The 22877-nt window shown below is 42.3% G+C and overlaps 1 protein-coding gene and 1 non-coding gene across 4 annotated transcripts in view; one reads left to right on the top strand and one right to left on the bottom strand.

Moving 5' to 3' along the window:
- Nucleotides 1-22877, bottom strand: part of LOC126416176 (protein arginine N-methyltransferase 9-like) — a 126551-nt gene that overhangs the window by 40034 nt on the left and 63640 nt on the right. For all 3 annotated transcript variants that reach the window (XM_050083749.1, XM_050083751.1, XM_050083750.1), the window contains 3 exons: nt 21584-21860; nt 14341-14918; nt 4305-4458 (listed from right to left, as the gene is read on the bottom strand). In XM_050083749.1, coding sequence (XP_049939706.1) covers nt 4305-4458; nt 14341-14918; nt 21584-21860 — 1009 coding nt within the window. The remainder of the gene's footprint in view (nt 1-4304; nt 4459-14340; nt 14919-21583; nt 21861-22877) is intronic.
- Trnai-uau (transfer RNA isoleucine (anticodon UAU)) lies at nt 6782-6856 on the top strand. Its single transcript has one exon. It is a non-coding gene; the product is annotated as a tRNA-Ile (tRNA).

The following is a 22877-nucleotide window of genomic DNA, read 5'->3' as shown; positions in this document are numbered from 1 at the left end:
TACTAGACGAATACCAATCAGGCTTCCGTAAACATCGAAGCACAACATCCGCATTGATAAAGGTGACAGATGACCTGAAACTTGCCATGGATAGACAAGAAGTGACTATCATTTGCTTCTTAGATTTCAGCAAAGCATTTGATACTGTTGACTTCAACATCTTACTTGACAAACTTAGTGGTCTAAATTTCTCACCAAGTGCAGTGAAATGGTTTTGCTCATACATGACGTCTCGTCAGCAACGTGTCCTGTCTGGGAATATAAAATCACAATGGTGGCAGGTAGTGTCAGGCATTCCACAAGGCTCAGTATTAGAACTTATACTCTTTTCTCTGTATGTCAATGATGTGTCATCGGTTCTGATCTATTGCAAATATCACATGTATGCTGATGACCTTCAGTTGCATCTAAGTGCAAAACCAATCAATCTAAAGAAATCTATTAAAAATTTCAATACTGCCTCGATGCACTATCAAAATGGGCACAGAACATAGGACTAAAACTCAACCCATCTAAAACCCAAGCGGTGCTTGTTGGTCACTCTAAGCTCATTAGCCCAAAACATCGGGAATCCATCTCTAATCCTAAATGGAACAAACCAATTTCTCTCCCTCAGCAAAGATTTTGGGAGTAATAATAGATGAATATCTAAATTGGACAGAGCACATAACTGCAGTGTGCAAAAAAGCATCAGCATCCCTTCATGCCCTACAAAAATCTTCCCTTTCGATCTGAAAAAGAAATTAGTACAAACGCTTATACTCCCAATCATTGACTACAGCAATATTATCCTACAAGGTCTCTCTCAGGAAAATTCACAATGACTGGAACTAGTCATGAATGCCTGCATCTGATATATCTGTGACATTCGACTTTTTGATCACATTTCACCAACATATGCACAACTGTCATGGCTACATGCAGACAAACGCAGAAATTTCCATGCACCCTGTCTCATCTACTTTCCTATATCTCTCCTCGTCCTTAACGCTCATGTCTGAACAACATGACAGAAACACATGTTCCCATCATAATAAAATGCTCTCTGTTCCACTACATCGGTCAGTCACCTTCTCGAAGTCCTTTACAGTAGCAGGAATCCTACTCTGGAATAACCTTCTTTGTTGTATTAGAGAACTTAAAAACATGTCCAGCTTCAAAAAACAGTTAATGACGTATCTACTTAAGCAACAGTAACGCCTTCCTCTGTACATAAATGCACTTCACCCCATTACTTCCTTGTTTCCTACTAGATCTTCCTCATTTTCCATTTTTAACTGATGCGGGCTCATTAAATCTCCCTTCTCCAAATCTCGCTGTAGCAGTAAACAGCTACTTTATACACCAATATATTAATGTACATCTGCACAAATCTTCATTACTATTGCCAATTTTTCTCACGTTTACCATTACTATTGCAACTGCGGTCCTATTTCGGTAAAGTGGCTTACTACCAGAAGTTCTTTCCTGTAGCAGCGACAGCCGTGGCTTGTCTTTCCCAGCTTTGTAAAAAAGGGGTGCTTTTCACTTGGTCTCCATCTTGTGAAACTGCCTTCCAGCCTCAAAATCACGGCTGCTTACAGCCCCCTGCTTTGCCCACTTCGACTCACGGCAGCAACTCATCTCGCTCACAGATGCATTGGAGGCGGGCATCGGCACGTCGATTCCCCGGTGGCTCTGAGCACACTATTGCCTATGCCTCTAAAACGTTTTTGAACACTCAGAAAAAATATTCCCAGATCGAGAAAGAGGTTCTTGCCGTTGTCTTTGCACACAAGAAATTTCACACATTTCTGTACGGGACTAAGTTCCACTTAATAATGGGTCACAAACCTCTCATTGCTTTGTTCAACCCTGCCCCCAAAATTCTAGACCGGACGGCTCATCGTTTGCAGCACTGGGAACTGTTCCTGGCCCATTATCGATACGATGTTTACTTCCAGTGTACTTCAGAACGTGCTAGTGCACACACCCTCTCGTGCCTTTCCTGGGGCCCCGATCCTGAATTTGATAAAGAAGAGCTTCTCTGTTTTCAGATTGACAAAGCAGCTGAAGCGGCGGTGGAATCCTTCCCGCTAACTAGTTCCACAGTTGCTGAGGCCACAAGCCAGGATCCTGATCTCCAGTGGGTCTGCAGTAGCATTCTCCATAGATGGCCACGACCACATCCATTACTGTGTCTGCCTTAGAACACCTCCCTCAAGTGATGGTCACTGACAACAGTCCTCAATTCTGCAGCCAAGAATTTCTCACCTTCTGCCTTCACCACGGCATCCGCCACATTCCTACACCCCCTTTTCATCCTCACTCCAATGGAGAGGCAGAAAGCATGATACAGACTTTCAAGACGCAACTACAGATATATCTCTGGGACCATTCCGTGGTTAATGCACTCACATTATTTTTCAGCTCTTACAGGTCTACTCCAATTGGTGACAAGAGCCCCACCTAGCTCTTGCATCAACAACAGCCTAGGACACTCCTCACTCTTCTGTTCCCAGTGCCCAGGTAGGTGCCACCTCTGTCAGTGCCGCGTTTTTGTCCCAGAATGGGCATTTAGGCTCGATGTTTCGGTCGCCAACGGAAGTGGCTGCCGGGTGTGATTCTCCGACAGCAGGGCCGCAAGGTTTTCTGTTTAAAGATCTAGAACAGGGTCACGTTCCTGCACGCTAATCGGCTCCGTCCCCCGTCGGCACAGCAGCCGTCGACTGCCTGCCAGCCGGATCCTCACCGATGGCCGGATTGCGGGCCCGTAGCCGGATTTCTCCTCAACTTGCTACGGACCTGCCGGTTCCAGTGGGTGGCATCACGGGCATCCCACTGCCTCTGGTCACTGGCCATTTGCAGTCTCCTAGCCCTGAGGGCAGTTCAGCCATGCCTGGCGTCCGGGGCCCGTCTGGACCTCAGCCACCTTCACCAGGAGCACAACCTTTGGCATCAGCCGTCACACCTGCACCACAATGCCCTTCCTGAATGTGGGGGCTGGATGAGGAGATGCTCCTCCAGCTGCCTCTGCCGTCTGAGCCCCAGCACGTCTTCCAGCCTCACTGTCATCGCCATCGCCGACGACATTTTTGGCCTTACTGCACCACTCTCCCACACGTATCCGATGAAGAACCCGTGGATGTCTCCTACATCGCCAGCAGCTGTTTTGAGCTTTCTGCGGGAGGAGGAGTATGGTATCCACCATCACTCAGCCACCGGCCGACAGTGGCAGATGTCGACATGCACAAAGCGTGGCCAGCTGCACAGCTGCAAAGATAACACACACAGACCGGGCATATAGATTCACTGACTGGCCACGTAGTGCATTTTGAGACAATTACTAGAGAGCCAGTGTCACGAGATGGAAGCAAGTCCCCACTTGGCCCCTGGCGCCACCACATACTATATTCCTGAACTACCAGGACGGTATATAGGCCACTGCAACAGCATCGTGCAGCAGTCCTACGCCTGCCTTTGCTCGTACTTGTGACTAGTGACTGCACGTACTAGGAACCCTGTGGAACAGGATACTGTCTCAACTATCTGGGATGTGAACTAGAGTGCCTTCGACTTGTGTAATTGCTTTGGATTGTGAAGTGCTATTTTGAACCAGTATCATTGTGAATAAATCATTTCAGTATTTTGGATGTTATTATGTTATTCTGATATAGCAACTAGTATCAAACATTAGCCTTAATTTGAAAAAGAATTTTCTGAGAATGTATGTTTGGAAACCACCACTGTTTGAGAATGGGAGTGAACAATGAACTGTACGGGAACCTGAGAAGAAGAGAATCAAAGCATTTGAAATGTGGTCCTATTGAAAGAACATTGTAACTTAAGTGGACTCAGAAGGTAACAAATGAGGAGGTTTCCCACAGATGATAGGAAATGTGTGAAGACATCAGAGAATAACTATCATGGTACTAGAGGAAGCTTTAGAGGGTAAAAACTGTAGGGGCCCTCAAAGGTCGGATTGTATACAAGTAATTGAGGATGTTGGGTATAAGTGCCACCCCAAGATGAATAGGTTGCCATAGGAGAGGAATTCATGTTGAACCATGTCAAACCAGTCAGAAGACTGATGATCAAAAAAGGTTAGTTGAGTTCATATGTATACAAATGTGTAAATTCACCAGATACCCCATTCTGGCATACCAAACTTGAGTCATGTTTCAAGAGGCACTTTGGAAATAATGACATAACGTACCCATTATCTTAACAAACCCAGAATCTAAAGTAAATAATCAAACAACAAGTTATTATAATCTACAGCAATGCACAAAAAAAATCCAGATATACAACTGTTAATAACATACCTGGTACTCATTGATGAAATCAGCGATATCATACCCACATGTGCAACTGATATCACGTACTCCTGATACCTTTTTAATCCATTCAGACTGTACTAACTTACAGTCTACAGAAATAGACTTAGGTAACAGAATGCCTTCTCTATTCAAAAGTTTCCTAAAGAAAAGAAGGAAAAAAGTCTCAAACAAAGTTCGGACATGGTGATAAATACTACATTTTACAGTGCACAAAGAACCAGTGTTTTTGGCTGCCATCCTTTATTGTGAAGAATTTTAACAGTTGCTGCTGCAGCCATGTTTAAAATCTTGAGATATTTTCAAGTTCTGGAGGTTGACCCACAGCAGTGTCTGACTTCAGCAGCTCTCTGCTGAAGTTCCACTGGAGGCAAAATATTTATTACCAATAAGACAATCATAAAGCTGCTGTCAGAATGAAATGATAAAGAAAAATGGCCTGCACTGCTAGTGATCAATGTACTCATGAACAATAACAAGGCAGTCGTTTTCCACTAAAAAGAACATATGTAAAGTGTGTCAGTGCACTCCAAAATTTAACTGCACCCTCTGACAAATACAAGTTAACTCTGTTGTAACTCCTGTCCATCCAAATAAATAGCTTTTATTGAACTGTGGTCAACAGCAAAGTAGGTCGCCTAACGGCAGAGCATATTGCCGAGAACAATGGGCTTAACTTCAGTGGCTGCTTCTGAATTGTTGCCCTTCACCACCACCAGAATACCAGCTTCTCTGAATTATGTACTAGGAAATTGTCCTTACAACACATTCTTTAACCCCACAACTCCCCTGGCCTCATCCCTACTAACTCCTAACCCCTGTCTCAAACTCACCTTCTCCCTGTGCCCAAGGCTCCCTCCACACTCTATTAACCTGCACCCACACATCCTCTCCACAGTCTTTGTCTTCCTCTCCCCCCCCCACCCCCACCCCCACCTCCCCACCCAACCACTCTGCCATAACATTGTGTGCCACTGGCAACAGTGCTGAGGTGAGCTCGTCAATACCACGTTTCTATCTCGTTTCTTTACTGCCTCTCCTTCCAGGAAATTACATTCCTAGCGTCCACCTTCCCTTTCTCCCCCTCAATCTTCTCAACTACGCTCCTCCTGACACAACCCCTTAACCCAGTCAGCCTGCAATGCACTGAAATGGCATCTAGCAGGGTTAACACAACCGTGCATGTACATTTGCGTGTGTATGCATCGCTTAGTCACTTAGCTCTAAGGAAGGATATTGATCAAAAGATGAACAATTTCAGTCTTGCTTCTGCACCAGACAAGTGCTCAATTCATCAGCTGCATGGTCACCTTTACTCCTTCCAGGAATTTTCAGTGTTGTATTAATAAACCAGACTATTACAACAATGGAAATTCAATTATTGATGCACTTTGATTTGCCATATCATCTCAACTGCTTTGAACAGCATATGCCACACCATTTGTACTGCTTATGGTTCTGGCAGTATATGGTGTCAGTTTTCTACAATAGTGACACAAATGCTACACGGCACTTGTTACAAACACAGGTTTATGTAACACACAAGATGCGTCCAGCAGGAATACCAAGAGAGAGGCAATTGTTGTTCAGTCTCATCTGTGGTGATCAACATATCACTTTTCAACTGGACTCTGGGCCAGCATCAAAATTCACTTCTGAAGCAATCTTTCAGCAGTTGAGATCCAACCCAATGATGAACCCCACCACAGTACGCATTGTGTTTAGGTAGCTAACATATCTGATCTTAAACTTTAGGTACATGTCTGCCACACACCAGTTAGTCACGAGCCAACTCAAATTTGATGTGGTTGCTTGGCAGAATGTCCTGTACATTCTTGAACTTGATCCCCTTATTGCTTTTGGTCTTTGGTCTGTTGATTTTTTTTAGATCGTATTTGAGATCAAATTTGTAATGAACTAAGTAACCTATACACACCACTTATGCCTCTATTGTAGCAGGATCTGTGACAAACAAAGAATTTCAAATCTCTTATCTCCCTTAGGGCTGATGTAATCCTGCATTTTTAGGGCATATTTCATACCGTATGTTCTGTACCTGGGTAGATAAAAAAATCTACTCACCAAGAGGTGGCAGGAGAACCCATGTATAAAAAACATATGTATTTTCATTGATATACCATCCATTCTGCAGGATCTCTTGTTTGAGGAACTCAATCTTATAATCAACACAAGAGTTCTGAATTGTATTCTGCACAATAATTGAATGTATCTGAAGATGGTATCTGTTCTTTTGGACATGTTCAGCTTACCGGCCAGTGATCTTCTTCAATGTGGATGCACTCACATTGCTCAAACTCTTATGGGAATCAGTAGATTGACCGCTGCGAGTAGGGAGTACAGTGGGCAGGGACACTACAAATGTAGTGTGTGGACAGTAAGTTGGAAATCTGGGTATCACGGGGAGCATGCCAGAGATAAGTTCCAGCAATCGCACTATCCTCCGTGTCCTCGATGGCTCAGTCGGACAGAGCTTCTGCCATATAAGCAGGAGATCCCGGGTTCGAGTCCCGGTCGGGTCACACATTTTCAAGTATCCCCGTTGATATTTATCAACACCTGTAAGCAGCTAATGGTCTGGATTTCATTCTAATTTCATAATTGAATGTTGTTGTTCCTAAATGTTGATAATTACTGGCTTAGTGCCCCTTAACCCTGTAACGCCCATCATATGTTATATCATATAGTGAAAAGAAATCTATGTTTAAAATTGTATATCAATATAATAGAGGGAAACATTCCACGTGGGAAAAATTATATATAAAAACAAAGATGAGGTGACTTACCGAACGAAAGCGCTGGCAGGTCGATAGACACACAAACAAACACAAACATACACACAAAATTCAAGCTTTCGCAACAAACTGTTGCCTCATCAGGAAAGAGGGAAGGAGAGGGGAAGACGAAGGGAAGTGGGTTTTAAGGGAGAGGGTAAGGAGTCATTCCAATCCCGGGAGCGGAAAGACTTACCTTAGGGGGAAAAAAGGACAGGTATTACTCGCACTTACGCACATATCCATCCACACATACAGACACAAGCAGACATATTTAAAAGACCAGCGGAGATTGAGGCCTGGCGGATGACGAGAAGAGAGGATATACTGAAGGACAAGTTCCCATCTCCGGAGTTCGGATAGGTTGGTGTTGGTGAGAAGTATCCAGATAACCCGGACGGTGTAACACTGTGCCAAGATGTGCTGGCTGTGCACCAAGGCATCTTTAGCCACAGGGTGATCCTCATTACCAACAAACACTGTCTGCCTGTGTCCATTCATGCGAATGGACAGTTTGTTGCTGGTCATTCCCACATAGAATGCATCACAGTGTAGGCAGGTCAGTTGGTAAATCACGTGGGTGCTTTCACACGTGGCTCTGCCTTTGATCGTGTACACCTTCCGGGTTACAGGACTGGAGTAGGTGGTGGTGGGAGGGTGCATGGGACAGGTTTTGCATCGGGGGCGGTTACAAGGATAGGAGCCAGAGGGTAGGGTAGGTGGTTTGGGGATTTCATAGGGATGAACTAACAAGTTACGAAGGTTAGGTGGGCGGCGGAAAGACACTCTAGGCGGAGGGGGGGGGGGGGGGGATTTCATGAAGGATGGATCTCATTTCAGGGCAGGATTTGAGGAAGTCGTATCCCTGCTGGAGAGCCACATTCAGAGTCTGGTCCAGTCCGGGAAAGTATCCTGTCACAAGTGGGGCACTTTTGTGGTTCTTCTGTGGGGGATTCTGGGTTTGAGGGGATGAGGAATTGGCTCTGGTTATTTGCTTCTGTACCAGGTCGGGAGGGTAGTTGCGGGATGCGAAAGCTGTTGTCAGGTTGTTGGTGTAATGATTCAGGGATTCTGGACTGGAGCAGATTCGTTTGCCACGAAGACCTAGGCTGTAGGGAAGGGACCGTTTGATGTGGAATGGGTGGCAGCTGTCATAATGGAGGTACTGTTGCTTGTTGGTGGGTTTGATGTGGACGGACGTGTGAAGTTGGCCATTGGACAGGTGGAGGTCAACGTCAAGGAAAGTGGCATGGGCTTTGGAGTAGGACCAGGTGAATCTGATGGAACCAAAGGAGTTGAGGTTGGAGAGGAAATTCTGGAGTTATTCTTCACTGTGAGTCCAGATCATGAAGATGTCATCAATAAATCTGTACCACACTTTGGGTTGGCAGACTTGGGTAACCAAGAAGGCTTCCTCTAAGCGACCCATGAATAGGTTGGCGTACGAGGGGGCCATCCTAGTACCCATGGCTGTTCCCTTTAATTGTTGGTATGTCTGGCCTTCAAAAGTGAAGAAGTTGTGGGTCAGGATGAAGCTGGCTAAGGTAATGAGGAAAGAGGTTTTAGGTAGGGTGGCAGGTGATCGGCGTGAAAGGAAATGCTCCATCGCAGCGAGGCCCTGGACGTGTGGAATATTTGTGTATAAGGACGTGGCATCAATGGTTACAAGGATGGTTTCCGGGGGTAACAGATTGGGTAAGGATTCCAGGCGTTCAAGGAAGTGGTTGGTGTCTTTGATGAAGGATGGGAGACTGCATGTAATGGGTTGAAGGTGTTGATCTACGTAGGCAGAGATACGTTCTGTAGGGGCTTGGTAACCAGCTACAATGGGGCGGCCGGGATGATTGGGTTTGTGGATTTTAGGAAGAAGGTAGAAGGTAGGGGTGCGGGGTGTCGGTGGGGTCAGGAGGTTGATGGAGTCAGGTGAAAGGTTTTGCAGGGGGCCTAAGGTTCTGAGGATTCCTTGAAGCTCCGCCTGGACATCGGGGATGGGGTTACCTTTTAAATATGTCTGCTTGTGTCTGTATGTGTGGATGGATATGTGCATGAGTGCGAGTAATACCTGTCCTTTTTTCCCCCTAAGGTAAGTCTTTCCGCTCCCGGGATTGGAATGACTCCTTACCCTCTCCCTTAAAACCCACTTCCTTTCGTCTTCCCCTCTCCTTCCCTCTTTCCTGATGAGGCAACAGTTTGTTGCGAAAGCTTGAATTTTGTGTGTATGTTTGTGTTTGTTTGTGTGTCTATCGACCTGCCTGCGCTTTCGTTCGGTAAGTCACCTCATCTTTGTTTTTATATTTAAAATTGTATACAATGAAAAGAGATTTTTAGATCGCCAAAGTTTCTGTCCAAAGTTTTCTTGAATCTTTCAAGAGTGAATTGATAACAATGAGTTTGGTTGGTGTTAGTATCATAAATAAGAAACAGATAAGAAACAGCTAATTGTAGTGAGATCTGCAAACTGCTCACTATGCCATGAACTCCTGTCATATCTCTCTCTCTCTCTCTCTCTCTCTCTCTCCCTCTCTCTTTCATTCTTTTACTTCTTAAACTTGGGCTATACAAGGTTTTATTTAATGGAAGATTTCACACTTAGTGGATATAAAACATTACAGAGAGAGGTAAAATATTACTAAGCATTACGAATCTGTTTGAGAAGTATCATAACCCTGTTCAGCTACACTGTATACACACAAATGAAAAGAAGGAAGATTAAGGGATTAATGCACCATTGGTGATGAAGTCATTAGAGATGTAGTACAAGCTCACATTGGACAAGACGAGGCAGGGAAGACACTGAGCATGTCCTTTGGAGGGAACTGTTTCAGCATTCATATTAATTCGTATAGGAAATCATGAGGAACATAATTTGTATTGAGGGATAGGAATTTCATGCTCACTCCTCTCTTTTCCAAGGCTCATGCCTTAAGCAATGAAGGCTTTGGTACTCAATCACCTTCAAAGTAGGCCCCTACACTTAGACTATTAATATGCCAACTGCACGAAACATCTCTGGAATACAGCTCTTGGAAAAGCCCGCACCATAACCATCACATTTGGCATTACTTTGTCTCCACTCTCAGAACAGAAACAATGAGCTGAACTGTCAGTTTCCCCCTGTGTTGAGTTTTACAGTGTGAATTTGATGTGCACAACCCGAAAGTTATGCGAAAACAAGTTATGGGAAAACACACTGCAGTAAGAGAATAGATGAGCTTTAAATGAATACAGTGACCTACTGTATTACATTACGAGAAATTTCCTTGTAAGAGCCAACACTGTTTGTTTGTTCAACAATACTGAAAATCAGCCTCTTTGTTGTGCCTGCCTGTAACTCAATGTGTCTTTTTTATGGTGAGTAACAAGCTATCCTTTTCATAATTGTTGATACATCAACCTGGATTTTTTATTGTTTTATTTGTTTGACCTGTTATGTTTCACATGCCTTCATTGGCAAACTGCAGTAGCCAGTGAAAGCCGAGTATGCTTGACCCTGGTATTGTTAGCAGGTGATACATCGTGGTACTGGTCACTCTCTACTGAACCATGGAGGAATATGCAAAGTATAAATTACATTTTTTGTAACACAAAAAAAATTTCGCTGCAATGCTTATTAAGAAAAAAGATTCAAACTGTAGAATCAGTTAGTAAAAAGAACTTGAAAAAAGAGATTAATATCTGCAGCTCATTCAATGATATGTACAACAATCTAGGAAAAGAAGGATTGCTACTTACCATAAAGAAGAGATGTCAAGTTGCAGACAGGCACAATTAAAAGATACTTACACAAAGCTTTCAGCCACAGCCTTCATCAGTAAAACACACACACACACACACACACACACACACACACACACACACAAAACTGCCAACTCCAGCATTTTGGGGGACAGAACGCAACTATCACGCAGGATACAAGCAGCAATCTGAAGGGCGTGGGGAAGGGAAAGGGACAGTAGTGTATGGGTGAGGAGAGAGACAAATGCTGTCTGGTGGAGTGTGCAGGGACTAGACTGTCAACAAACATAGCATCAGGAGGTTGTGGGGCAGGAAGGTGGGGAAAAAAGGAGCAAAAAGGGAGAGGAGCAGGGAAAGACAGGAGGATGCATTGGCAGAGGGCTGCAATAAACAGGATGGGATATGAGAATGGGGAGGAGATGATAGGACAGAGTGGATGGAGACTGTAGTGTGGAGGACCATTATGTTACCATAGTTTGAGGCCGGGATAATTTCGGGAACAGAGAATGTGTTGTAACGATGACTCCCATGTGCACAGTTCAGAAAAGCTAGTGTTGAAGGAAAGGCGTAGTGAAGCAGCCACTGAAATCAAGTGTGTTATCTTCAGCATCATGTTGTGCCATAGCGTAGTCTACTTTGCGCTTGGCGACAGTCTGGCACTGGTTATTCCTCCTAGTAGACAGCTGATTGGTAGTCTGTCAATATACAAAGCTGTGCAATGATTGCAGCAGAGCTGGTAAATGACATGGCTGTTTTCACAGGTGGTCTGGCCCCTGTTGGAGTAAGATAAATCTGTGGCAGAACTGGAACAGGAAGTGCTGGGTGGGTGGACTGGACAGGTTTTGCATCTGGGTCTTCCACAGGGACATGATCCTTGTGGCAAGGGTTGGGATTGGGAGTGGCATAAGGATGGACTAGGATGTTGTGGAGGTTGGGTGCTTGACAGTACACCACTTTAGGAGGGGTAGGAAGCATATCGAGTAGGATGTCCCTCATTTCAGGGCATGATGACAGGTAATCAAAGCCCTGGCGAAGGATGTGGTTCAGTTGTTCCAGTCCAGGGTGGTACTGGGTGATGAAGAAGACACTCCTTTGTGGCTGGTTCTTGGGGTTAGTGGGAGAGGATGGTGTTTCTGCAGTGACAAAACTCCCTTGCTCAGAATGCTGAGGGTCTCACCAAGGCATTCACAGACAGGCACTATCCACAGACCTAGTCCGCAAACAGATCTCCCACATCATTACCCCTCACAGCCCCAATCCTTCCACCACCCTTCTAAAGTGCTGCTCTGTCGCCCATCCAACCTCCACAACATCCTAGTCCGTCCTTGTGCTACTCCCAATCCCAGCCCTTGCCACAAGGATCATATCCCTGTGGAACACCCAGGTGCAAAACCTGCTCCATACATCCACCCAGCAGCACTTCCTATTCCAGTCCTGTCACAGGTTTATCCTACCCCATTAAAGGCAAGGCCACCTGTGAAAGCAGCCATGTTGCACACCAGCTCTGCTGCAACCATTGCACAGCTTCTTATATTGGTATGACTACCAACCAGCTGTCCACTAGAATGAACAGCCACCGCCAAACTGTGACCTAGAGCAAAGTAGACCCCCTGTGGCACAACATGCAGCTGAACATAACTCACTTGATTTCAATGGCTGCTTCACTACGTGAGCCATCTGGATCCTTCCATCCACCACCAAATTTTCTGAACTGCACAGATGGAACTTATCCATACAACACATTCTCCACTCCAGTAATTATCCCAGCTTCAACCCAGCTTCAACCTACGGTAACATACTGTTCCCACACCCTCCACCCAACAGTCTCCACCCCCTCTCTCCTGTCATCTCTTCCCTATTCTCATCTTCCTACCTGTTTATTTGCAGCCCTCTGCCAATGCATCCACCCGTCCTTTTTCGCTCCTCTCCTTTTTTCCCCACCTCCTTGCCCACAACCTTCTGATGCTGTGCCTGTTGGCAGTCTAGTCCCTGCACACTCCATCAGACAGTGTTTGTTTCTCTCCCCACCTGTACACTACTATCCTTACACCTCCACCCCCCCCCCCCACCATCACCGCCACCGCACCTCCAGATTGCTGGTGTTTGTGTTTGTGTTTGTGTGTGTGTGTGTGTGTGTGTGTGTGTGTTAGGTGTGCTTGCCTGTGTGTGGATAGTGTGTATGAGTCTCTATTTTACTGATGAAGGTTGTGGCCAAAAGCTCTATGTAAATGTCTATTAAGTGCACCAGTCTGCAACTTGACGTGTCTTCTTTACATTAAGTAGCAATCTATGAGTATCTTTTCCTACATTGTTGATACTCCTACTTGGAGTTTTGATTGTTTGATACAATGATATGTATTAGCTAAGAATAAATGGTTTTAATTGTGACAGAGTACTAAAAAAAAAAAAAGACTGTTGATCAACAATTTCAATTAAATGATGTGTGACAGCTGAAAGTTATTGGATTAAGCACAGGAAAGTCCTTCCTGATAACACAGGCAAAAAAGCTACCTGTTTTTATCAATCAAACTCATTATTGTTAATAAGGCAGGAGAGGGAGAGGGAGAGGGAGAAAGGGAGAGGGTGAGGGAGAGATGATGATGATGATGATGAAATGATGAGGGCAACACAAATACCCAGTCAGGAAGGGAGGGACAGGAGGCACTTCTCTTCTTCTATGGTTCCCCTCCCCCCACTCCATGATTTACTTCCATACAATGCTGTGCTCCAAAGGTATATTCTCAGATATTTCTTCCTCAAATTAAGGCCAATGTTTGATGCCAGCAGATTTCTTTTCACCATTCTAGCATAGATAAATAAATATCATGAAAGTGAACTGCTTGAAAATCAATCACAGAATGGTCAAATCCTCATGCTGACCCCAGCCTCTTCATCAATTTGCTTGATGTTCAAATAGATATATCCTATTTCAGATTTTGTGCCCTCTCATCAATAGCTACATTGATTGTCAGTTTTCAAATCCATTGAATTATTACTTCATTCGCATTTCACTGATTCCACCTTCTCTTAAGTTCTGGCAAACCTTACAAATTATTTACCTTTGAAAATCGCCCATCTTTCAACAAAATTTGATGCAACATCTATGGTCAACACATTCAGCTATGTTGAATGAAGAGAAAATTTTATGGTGAAAATGTGGAACAGCACATCATACATCTACCGTAACAATTAGTGAATTACACACACAAAAGTGGAGCAAAAACATGGGCATGTATATGAAGATATGGAAGAAAAATTAGAGCAAAACTTCTGGGATTCAAAACCATGACCTCTAAGGCACATATTCATGAAGGTGTGTTGAAAGGGTGAAAGAAAGCAAACATTCAGTGTTAAGAGTGACTCCACACATCTGTCATTACTCTGTTTGAAAATTTACAGTTGGGCACATTTTTGCACCAGTATCTGTTATGTGCATCTTTGTAATGTGTTTTTGGTTACATACTACCAAATTTAACTATCCCATACAAAATGCTTACCTGATTGTGCTCAGTGAATTAAATGTTTTCTCTCTCAGCTCACCAGTTGTTTCAAAGGGTTGAGTCATAATGAGATCAAATGTTTGTCCATTTGACTCTAAATCACTGATCTCATGTTCACGTATGCATTTTATGAGAGAATTGTTTATTCCATGAATTTTTGCCCATGTCCTAATTGCTAATTCATCACCAGGTATTCGTGTTATACAAACCAGACTGCTGTCTGTGTCAGATGAATTATCTTTTTGTTCTTCAAGTAAACTCAGACCCAACATAGGAAAATGTGACATATCTAATACTTTTTGGCTGCAAACCACTTCAGTCATCTTGCACACATTTCTCACTGCACTTATCCAGTGAGAATCATTAAGACTCTTCACAAGCTCTTGTGAAACATATATGTTCCCATCATGCTGTAACTGCACTGCATTTAACATTTCATGAATTTCAGAAGTTGATTTCTGTGGATCTTCTCGTTGCACTGATAGATTGTGCTCCAATTCCTGAGTTTTGTTTGATTGTATGACCTCAGTTTCATCAGTTACACTGATGTCAACACACAGTTTTCTTCCAGAAAGCTAGAAATTTGAATTCACATTAATAAAAATCAAATTTTAACCTTTGTTTCAAACTCACACATTAACTGGAATAACAAATCAATTCCCATTAATGAGTGTCATTATTAATTACAGTACAACATACAATAGAATGTGGAAAAGTGGTGAGGCAATTGCTCTTAATGTCATACCATGATGAACAAATATGCAGTCAGATAGCATTACGATAACAGATTGTCAACTGGCATTAAACATTAAATTGTAGTTTTAAATTCATTAAACATAAATACATGGTAGACTTAGACTTCAATTATTAAAGTTACACATTCACAAGAAACAAAGTGTATGCATATGAAATGGAACAGACGTATCACTTCACTCAGGGGTAAGTAGGGCTGAATTCAAATAATTACTTGGATACTGGAAAATTACAAGCTTATTGCATCCCAGCACAGGTCCAAGCTACCAAAACAGAGTTGGTTTTGCCTGCATGGCGCAATCGCAATGTTGATGACAATACTGTTATGTTGTGCTTTTCCCTAATTAATTTCGACCGAGCGAGGTGGCGCAGTGGTTAGCACACTGGACTCGCATTCGGGAGGACGATGGTTCAATCCCGTCTCCGGCCATCCTGATTTAGGTTTTCCGTGATTTCCCTAAATCGTTTCAGGCAAATGTCGGGATGGTTCCTTTGAAAGGGCACGGCCGATTTCCTTCCCAATCCTTCCCTAACCCGAGCTTGCGCTCCGTCTCTAATGACCTCGTTGTCGACGGGACGTTAAACACTAACCACCACCACCACCACCCTAATTAATTTTTATTACAAAGTCGAGAGGGAGCAGAACCACCTTGGTCTTTTAAGGTTGGTACTAGAAACAGAGAAGAATGTTTGACAGAGATGGTGAACTACCAAGGAAGTGAGATGATATGAACTCTTTAAACAAGTTTATTTGCCATTAGAAATATTTATGTACATGGTGTTTGACCAACAAATCCACCAACACACATACATCAGCCAGAACCCCTTTCGCTATGATTCTATCCTATTAAACATGGGCCTCCCACTATAAAGAGACAAGAACCGTGTTGCTTCTTGTTCTAATCACTATTAAATGCACTATCTGGGGTGCCTAACACATAGGCAAGTGCTGTTGTTGGCACTTGTCCTGTCATCTATTGAATCAGAGGACCCTTGGCCTAACTACTAAAGCAATGGGAACTTGTGCTAATTATTATATCTGTGGCCACTGGTCTAATTCACAGAACACAAATACTATTTAGCAACTTATTTCTACTCTCAAATGAAATCTGCTCCACTGCTATTTGATACAAAGACAGGCTATCTCTGTAAAACACTATTCAATGAAACATTTACAAGAAACTTGTAAGCTTGGAAAATCCAGGATGGAATAATGACAATATTATGAAAAGGATAGTCGCCACTCACCACATAGTGAAGATGCTGAGTCACAGATAGGCCCAACAAAAAGGTTGTCAAACAAATCTTTCAGCCAAACAGGCCTTCATCAGGATTAGACAAAACACATACACTTGTGTGTGTGTGTGTGTGTGTGTGTGTGTGTGTGTGTGTGTGTGGTTTTTCTGTCTAATTCTGATGAAGGCCTGTTTGGCCGAGAGCTATGTTTGACAGTCTTTTTGTTGTTCCTGTCTGCGTCTCAGCATCTCCACTATATGGTGAGTAGCAACTATCCTTTTCATAAAACTTGTAAGCTTGTTGTTTATATAACATTTGTCATTTATCTGGGTATAAATATGGAACCAACTGCTTTTCTGGATTTTAGATATGATTTATTATACCATTAACTAGTTTTCGAGCCACTGTGGGCTCATCATCGGATGGAGGTGTTACAGGAATATTATACCATGGACCAAGTGTAGCCAGGTGCTGAGATGATGGGGCTGGCAAAAATGATGGAAATTTAGTTATCAGTAATGAAACATTTATGGAACAGAAACTGTTACGTTTTGAGTACTTATAGTGCACTGCTACGTGGTATCCACAGTAAATCCATTCCCATAGTGAACATTATCAGGTGACACACAAATATACACAGTATTTAGCAACACTTGGTTTCACATTTTTTTACAGAATGGTAACACTGGATGTAAATACAAGGGATATGTATACAATAGATATAACATTTTGCTACACCACGATCTTTGACATGAGATGCATTGCATTACAAAATAAATATTTGCAAATACAGATAGTATATTCATGTGAGTCTTGCTAGCTGCAGGCGTGTTCTTATATATTCACAATATGCAAGTATTGTGGATTAAAAAGGTTCACAAAATGTAAACAAAATATAGCAAACTATTAACTATGTAATTAAAGAGTGAATGAATTACAGAATGCCACTCATTTTTGGTGTTTTTGTGCCAGGATGTCTTGCAAATTCTGGAAGAAAGAGTTCTGCATTCAGTTTGTTTGTTAAGGATTTTTTGAGGTGATTTTACCTTGTGAATGTAAATCTCTAATTGTTCAAGGAGATCCATCTGTAACCCTTTTTCAGTAATGTGTAGAACAAAAAGATTGTTATTGATATCACCAACAAAGTGTTCATGATGAGCAATATGTGATGCAATGCTGGACTTATTTTACTTTTTGAGTCGAAGGGTATCCATATATTCTTTGTAGTGGATTGCACAATTTCTACCTGTTTGTCCTATACAGAAGCAAGAACCGGAGCATGTGACAATGTATATGCCGGATTTTAGATGCCACTCTTCAGTGGATTTATTATTGTGAATAATTTTATTCTGTAGTTTACTGTCTGTGTAGAAGGATATTTTTATATCATTTTGTCTGAAAAGATTTGCAAGTTTGTATGACACTTTGTCAAGGACCACAAATCTGTCAAGTTTTGGCATTTCTTTCTTATCTTATAATGGTGATGGTGGTTGCTTAAGTTTGCTTTGTATTTTTTAATTTGGGTGTTTATAAAGAAGGTGTTATACTCATTATTTTGGGCTATAGATTTAAGTATGTTAATTTCGTTACATTCGTCTGGTTCACTGATGGGGATGCGGAGCATGTGGTTTACAGATGACCTGAAGAAAGTGTTTTATGTTGATTCAGGTGGCAGGAGGTATTGACTATGGCAATAAGTGTTAGTGGCTTTTCTATATATTTGGAAAGCATGCTTATTACTGTGACTGTAAATAGTCATATCACGGAAATTAATTCCTTCAGCTGTCTGATATTCAAAAGTGAATTTGATGTTTGGGTGCATTTCATTCATTTCATCTGCTAGGTTATTTAGTTCTTCTTTTCAATCATTGAAAAGTACTATTGTGTCATCCATGTGTAGTTAACAGTACAATATATCATATCTAAAATACAAAAAAAGTGACTGGCCACATATTTATACCCAGATAAATCACCAATTTAAATCAAAGTTGCAGTTCGTCATCCATAATGGATATACTAAAATTTATCTATCAGTTGTAGTTGTGCCATTCAGAGTGGATGAAGTGCTACTGTTCCATCAGTGCATGCTACCATCAACCAATGCCACTGCCTCCTGCCTCAGCTTCACTGGCCAGTTACTCTCTCTGATTTCATGCTGGGGCAATGACTGCCCTTTTATACGCTATATTGAGGGTCTTTTTCTGTTGGGAATGACTGCACATGATGCCCTGCATTATCTTTCTGGCCTGCTAGAACATTCTGTCTCCATATGGCCATCTTAATTTCCATCTAATAGCTAAGGCCCTTTTTCCTACTGTGAGTGCAGCCTCAAACCTTAGTCTTCTTGGCTTATTGACAAGTGGTAATTGTATACTGGCACACTGGCTGACATTGAAGTGATAACTCAGTGGCCATTTGGGTCCAGATGCATTATATTTCCCAAGTATCCTGTCTACTGGATCACCACCTTGCAGTTTGCACAGGCATGCCCACCACGAACTATCATCAGAATCTGTTCTACTTATAATATGACCTATAAACAAAATTTTCCCTGGTCATGACAGCTTGTCTCTGAACATAAAACAAACTGTCAATCATTAGTTGGTTGGTTCATTTGGGGTGGGGGGTGGAGGGGGGGGGGAGGGGGGATGACCAAACAGCAAGGTCATTGGTCCCATCAATCATTAGTCTGATAGTATGTACAGTGATGAGCCAAACATTATGATCACCTGCTTAACAGCTTGTTTCTCCATCTTTGGGATAAAATACATCACTGAATCTGCATATCAGGGATCCGACAGTTTGTTTGTAGGTTTGTGGAGGTATGTGGCATTAGATGTGTACACACAGGTTATGTAATTCAGATACGTGCTCCTGATCTGATACATGGTAACAGTGCCTGATAGCAACCCAGATGGGTTCCACGGGATTTACATCATGTGACTTTGATCGACTTGACATCAACACGAGTTCACTATAATGCTCCTCAAACCACTGTAGAACAGTTATGGCTCTGAGACACGGACAGTTATACTGCTGAAAGATGACATCGCTGTCGAGGAAGACACCAAGCACGAAGGGATGCAGGTGGTTCACAGCTGTCAGTGTGTCTTCAGTTACTGCAGAGGTCCGTGTAAGCGCAGGAAAATGTCTCTCATAGCCTAATACTGCTCCTATCAGCCAGTGACCATGGTGCACTGCACATTTTGAGCTGCATTCACCTCGGTGATGGCATTTGTGGAGAAGACCAAAGTGTAGAAAAAATGTGATTCACCCGAAGAGCCAACAAGTTTCCACTGATTGACAGCTGAATCCCAGTGGTGCTGTTCCCACTGCAATCTTAAACAATGATGTTGCTGTATTAACATGTGAACACATAGGGGTGGTCTGCTGTGGAGTTCCATGTTCAACAATGTATGATGAACAGTGTGCCCCAAAACACTTGTGCATGCACCAGCATTGTGCTCTTTCAGCAGAGATGCCACAGATCAACATCTATCCTACTTTACAGAGCAGACAAGCCTCCAAACCCCACATTCTATAAAGTGTTGTGGATGTCCAACCATTTAGTGTCCAGTGGCAATTTCACTGTCATTCTACCTCTTTCCGTAGATGGTCACGACAGTAGCATGAGAATGTTCAACCACCTTCACCATTTTTGAGATACTCATTCATAGGCTCTGTGTCATAGTAATCTGCCCTTTGCCAAAGTTGCTTATCTCAATGGATTTCTCCATTTGCAGCCCGTATCTTCACCAGGGTGATCTCCCGTACACGTCTGCTCCACTTACATACTTTTGTTACCATGTCACATGCCTTCAGCGCCACCAGGCGGCAACCGACATTGTGGTGGACTGTGGTCATAATGTTTTGGCTAATCAGTGTACATATTTCTGCACTTTTCTGCCCAAATTTTCTACATTATATCTACCCAACTTATTTTTTAAAAATTTGGTAAACGATAATGATTCTTCGTTCCCTCACTGTAAAGTTTACAATTTGAAATGTATAAAAATGGGATAGTTAGCACAAGATTTGTATGTTACGTATTGACTCTTGAATCCTGGTTGAAGCAAAACTGCAGCTTTGACACTGGTACAAAAAAACAACAAAAACCTCCATGTCACATCTAACACCAGGTGGCATGCAACAAACAAGTCATGTGATGTAATCACCTGATCACAATCTGGCCTCCATAAGGAGCAATGCAAGCTCGCTACATGGCAACAGTTCCAGACTTGGATTATAGTGGTATAGCGTTCCATTTATACAAGAATCACTCTCTTACTCTGGACAATGGAGATTACAAGTTTACAGCTCGGAATCATTCTGGCCCTGATTACAAAGACCATAAACTTGCTTCACAACTGGATAGAAGATTCCCCATCCCTGGTCAGGATACCTCGCATACCATTACAATAATAATTCCTATAAGTGGAAATAGAGTTGTAATTCTTCATAAGTTTAGGCAGATACAATTCATTATTGAGCTTACAGATTAAGTGCTAAATAATGAATCCAATATGTAGTTGAAGGTATGCTACCTCATTTTTGTAGTTTTTCAGCCCCATTTACAAAACAAAAGGAATATCATTCCATAAAATTTCTGGCGTGCAGCCACATAAATTCAGCTTCTTCTTCCAATATTTTGGCTGAATACAGTCCAGCCATCTTCAGAGTGAGCCGAAGTGATTAACTGGAGTGTTAGTCACCTTGGCTCACTCTGAAGATGGCTGGGCAGTATTCAGCTGAAATATTAGAAGAAGAAGCTGAATTTCTGTGGCTGCATGCCTGAAATTTTATGGACCAGTCTTTACACCGTGAAAACAAGACAGACATAACTAAAAGACACTTAACGTAAGGCTTTTGGCCACAGCCTCCATCAGCAAACAAGAAACAGACATCATTCACACACACAACCAAGCACAGCTCATGCACACATGACTACCAACTCCAGCATCTCAAGTTGGAATGCGCTGGAATGTGCTGGAGTTGGTGATCGTGTGTGCTTGAGGTGCGCTTGCTGATGTATGTGAATGATGTGTGTTTCTCTTTTGCTGATAAAGGTTGTGGCTGAAAGTTTTATGTAAGTGTCTTAATTGTGCCTGTCTGCAGCTTAACATGTCTTCTTTATGGTAAGTAGAAATCTACCTTTTCCTACATTGTTGAGTTTCCTACCTGGAGTTTCCATTGTTTGATTTTACTTACTATTAGATTTACAACACTTCATATACATATGAATACTACATACCTTGACCTCAAAGTTTATCATTTGATTGGGGGAAATGTGCAAAGGTCTCTTGACAGGGAATATTGCCTGTTCCCAGCAGCTATTACTGCCTGGAGCTGATGACAATACAATGTCATCATCCAAATGAAGTTCAAACCAAACAGCAGCAGCATCAATATTTCCCTCAGCCACACACTTTGCAGCACATGAGAACACACTGTCACACTGTATTAATTTTCTTAATTGTTCTCGGTTCATGAAGTCAATGTTCAAGGCCGATGCCACTTCCGTCAGTACCCTGTCAGCATTTCGTATAGTCAAAAAACCTCTCATAAAAATTAGAATGACATTAACATAGAAATATACATTATTTACACATTAACAAATTACTCTTTTTTCTTATCAGCTGGAAGTTTCCAAATTGATTTTCAAGTTATTTAACAGAAGAAAAAGATAGCAGTTACGTTACAGTCTACATTTGTAATCTGGAAACCGTCCTCCAGACTGTGGCAAGCCATGTCTCCACAATATCCTTTCATTCAGGAGTGCTAGTCTCATAAATCTCACAGAAGAACTTTTGTGAAGTTTGGAAAGTAAGAGATGAGGTACTGGTGGAAATAAAGCTGTGAGGATGGTTCATGAGTAGTGCTTGGATAACTCAGCATGTAGAGCACTTTCCCGCAAAAGGTGAACATTTGGGGCTTGAGTTCCAGTCTGGCTCACAGTTTTAATATGCCAGGATGGTTCGTATCAGCGCACACCACCTGTTTGGTGGTAAACTAGCCAAAGTCCAATTCACTTTTTCAAGTTATGACTTACATTCATTATTTAAGGCTCATTTCCATTTTCACAACCATCATGAATCTTTGATTTGTTATACACATTTGACTCAGGAATTCTAACACATAAGAAATTTCATTATTGTAATGTATAATTTTCAGTTTTCTTTAATGCAATGATTTTCCAGTTTCTAGCTGCACGGGATTTGTATCTGGATGTTGGTCACTGTACTGATCGATGATGTGCCATTACTGTCTGCTCTGTATCATTTCATGTCAAATAAAGATGAACTGCACTTTGATCATCAGCAGGATGTGTTGGTCTCATTGCTGTCTCAAGAATGTTAGGTATAGCAGCCAGCTGGGTGCTGCCCATATCATAATTGTATTTATCTGTAATATACACAAGAAACACAATTGGTATAGTTGTCAATTATAAGTTTGGTACTCTTTGTGATACTTTTGCACTGTTGCATTTTAGATTTTTGATGAAGTCCACATCACGGGTCTTCACAACTATCTTTGGTGAATGTGGA

Source organism: Schistocerca serialis, chromosome 8 (genome assembly GCF_023864345.2).
Source record: "Schistocerca serialis cubense isolate TAMUIC-IGC-003099 chromosome 8, iqSchSeri2.2, whole genome shotgun sequence".
NCBI classification, from domain to species: Eukaryota; Metazoa; Arthropoda; class Insecta; order Orthoptera; family Acrididae; genus Schistocerca; species Schistocerca serialis.
The sequence above is the reverse complement of the archived record's forward strand: the minus strand, read 5'-3'. Positions and strand labels throughout refer to the sequence as shown.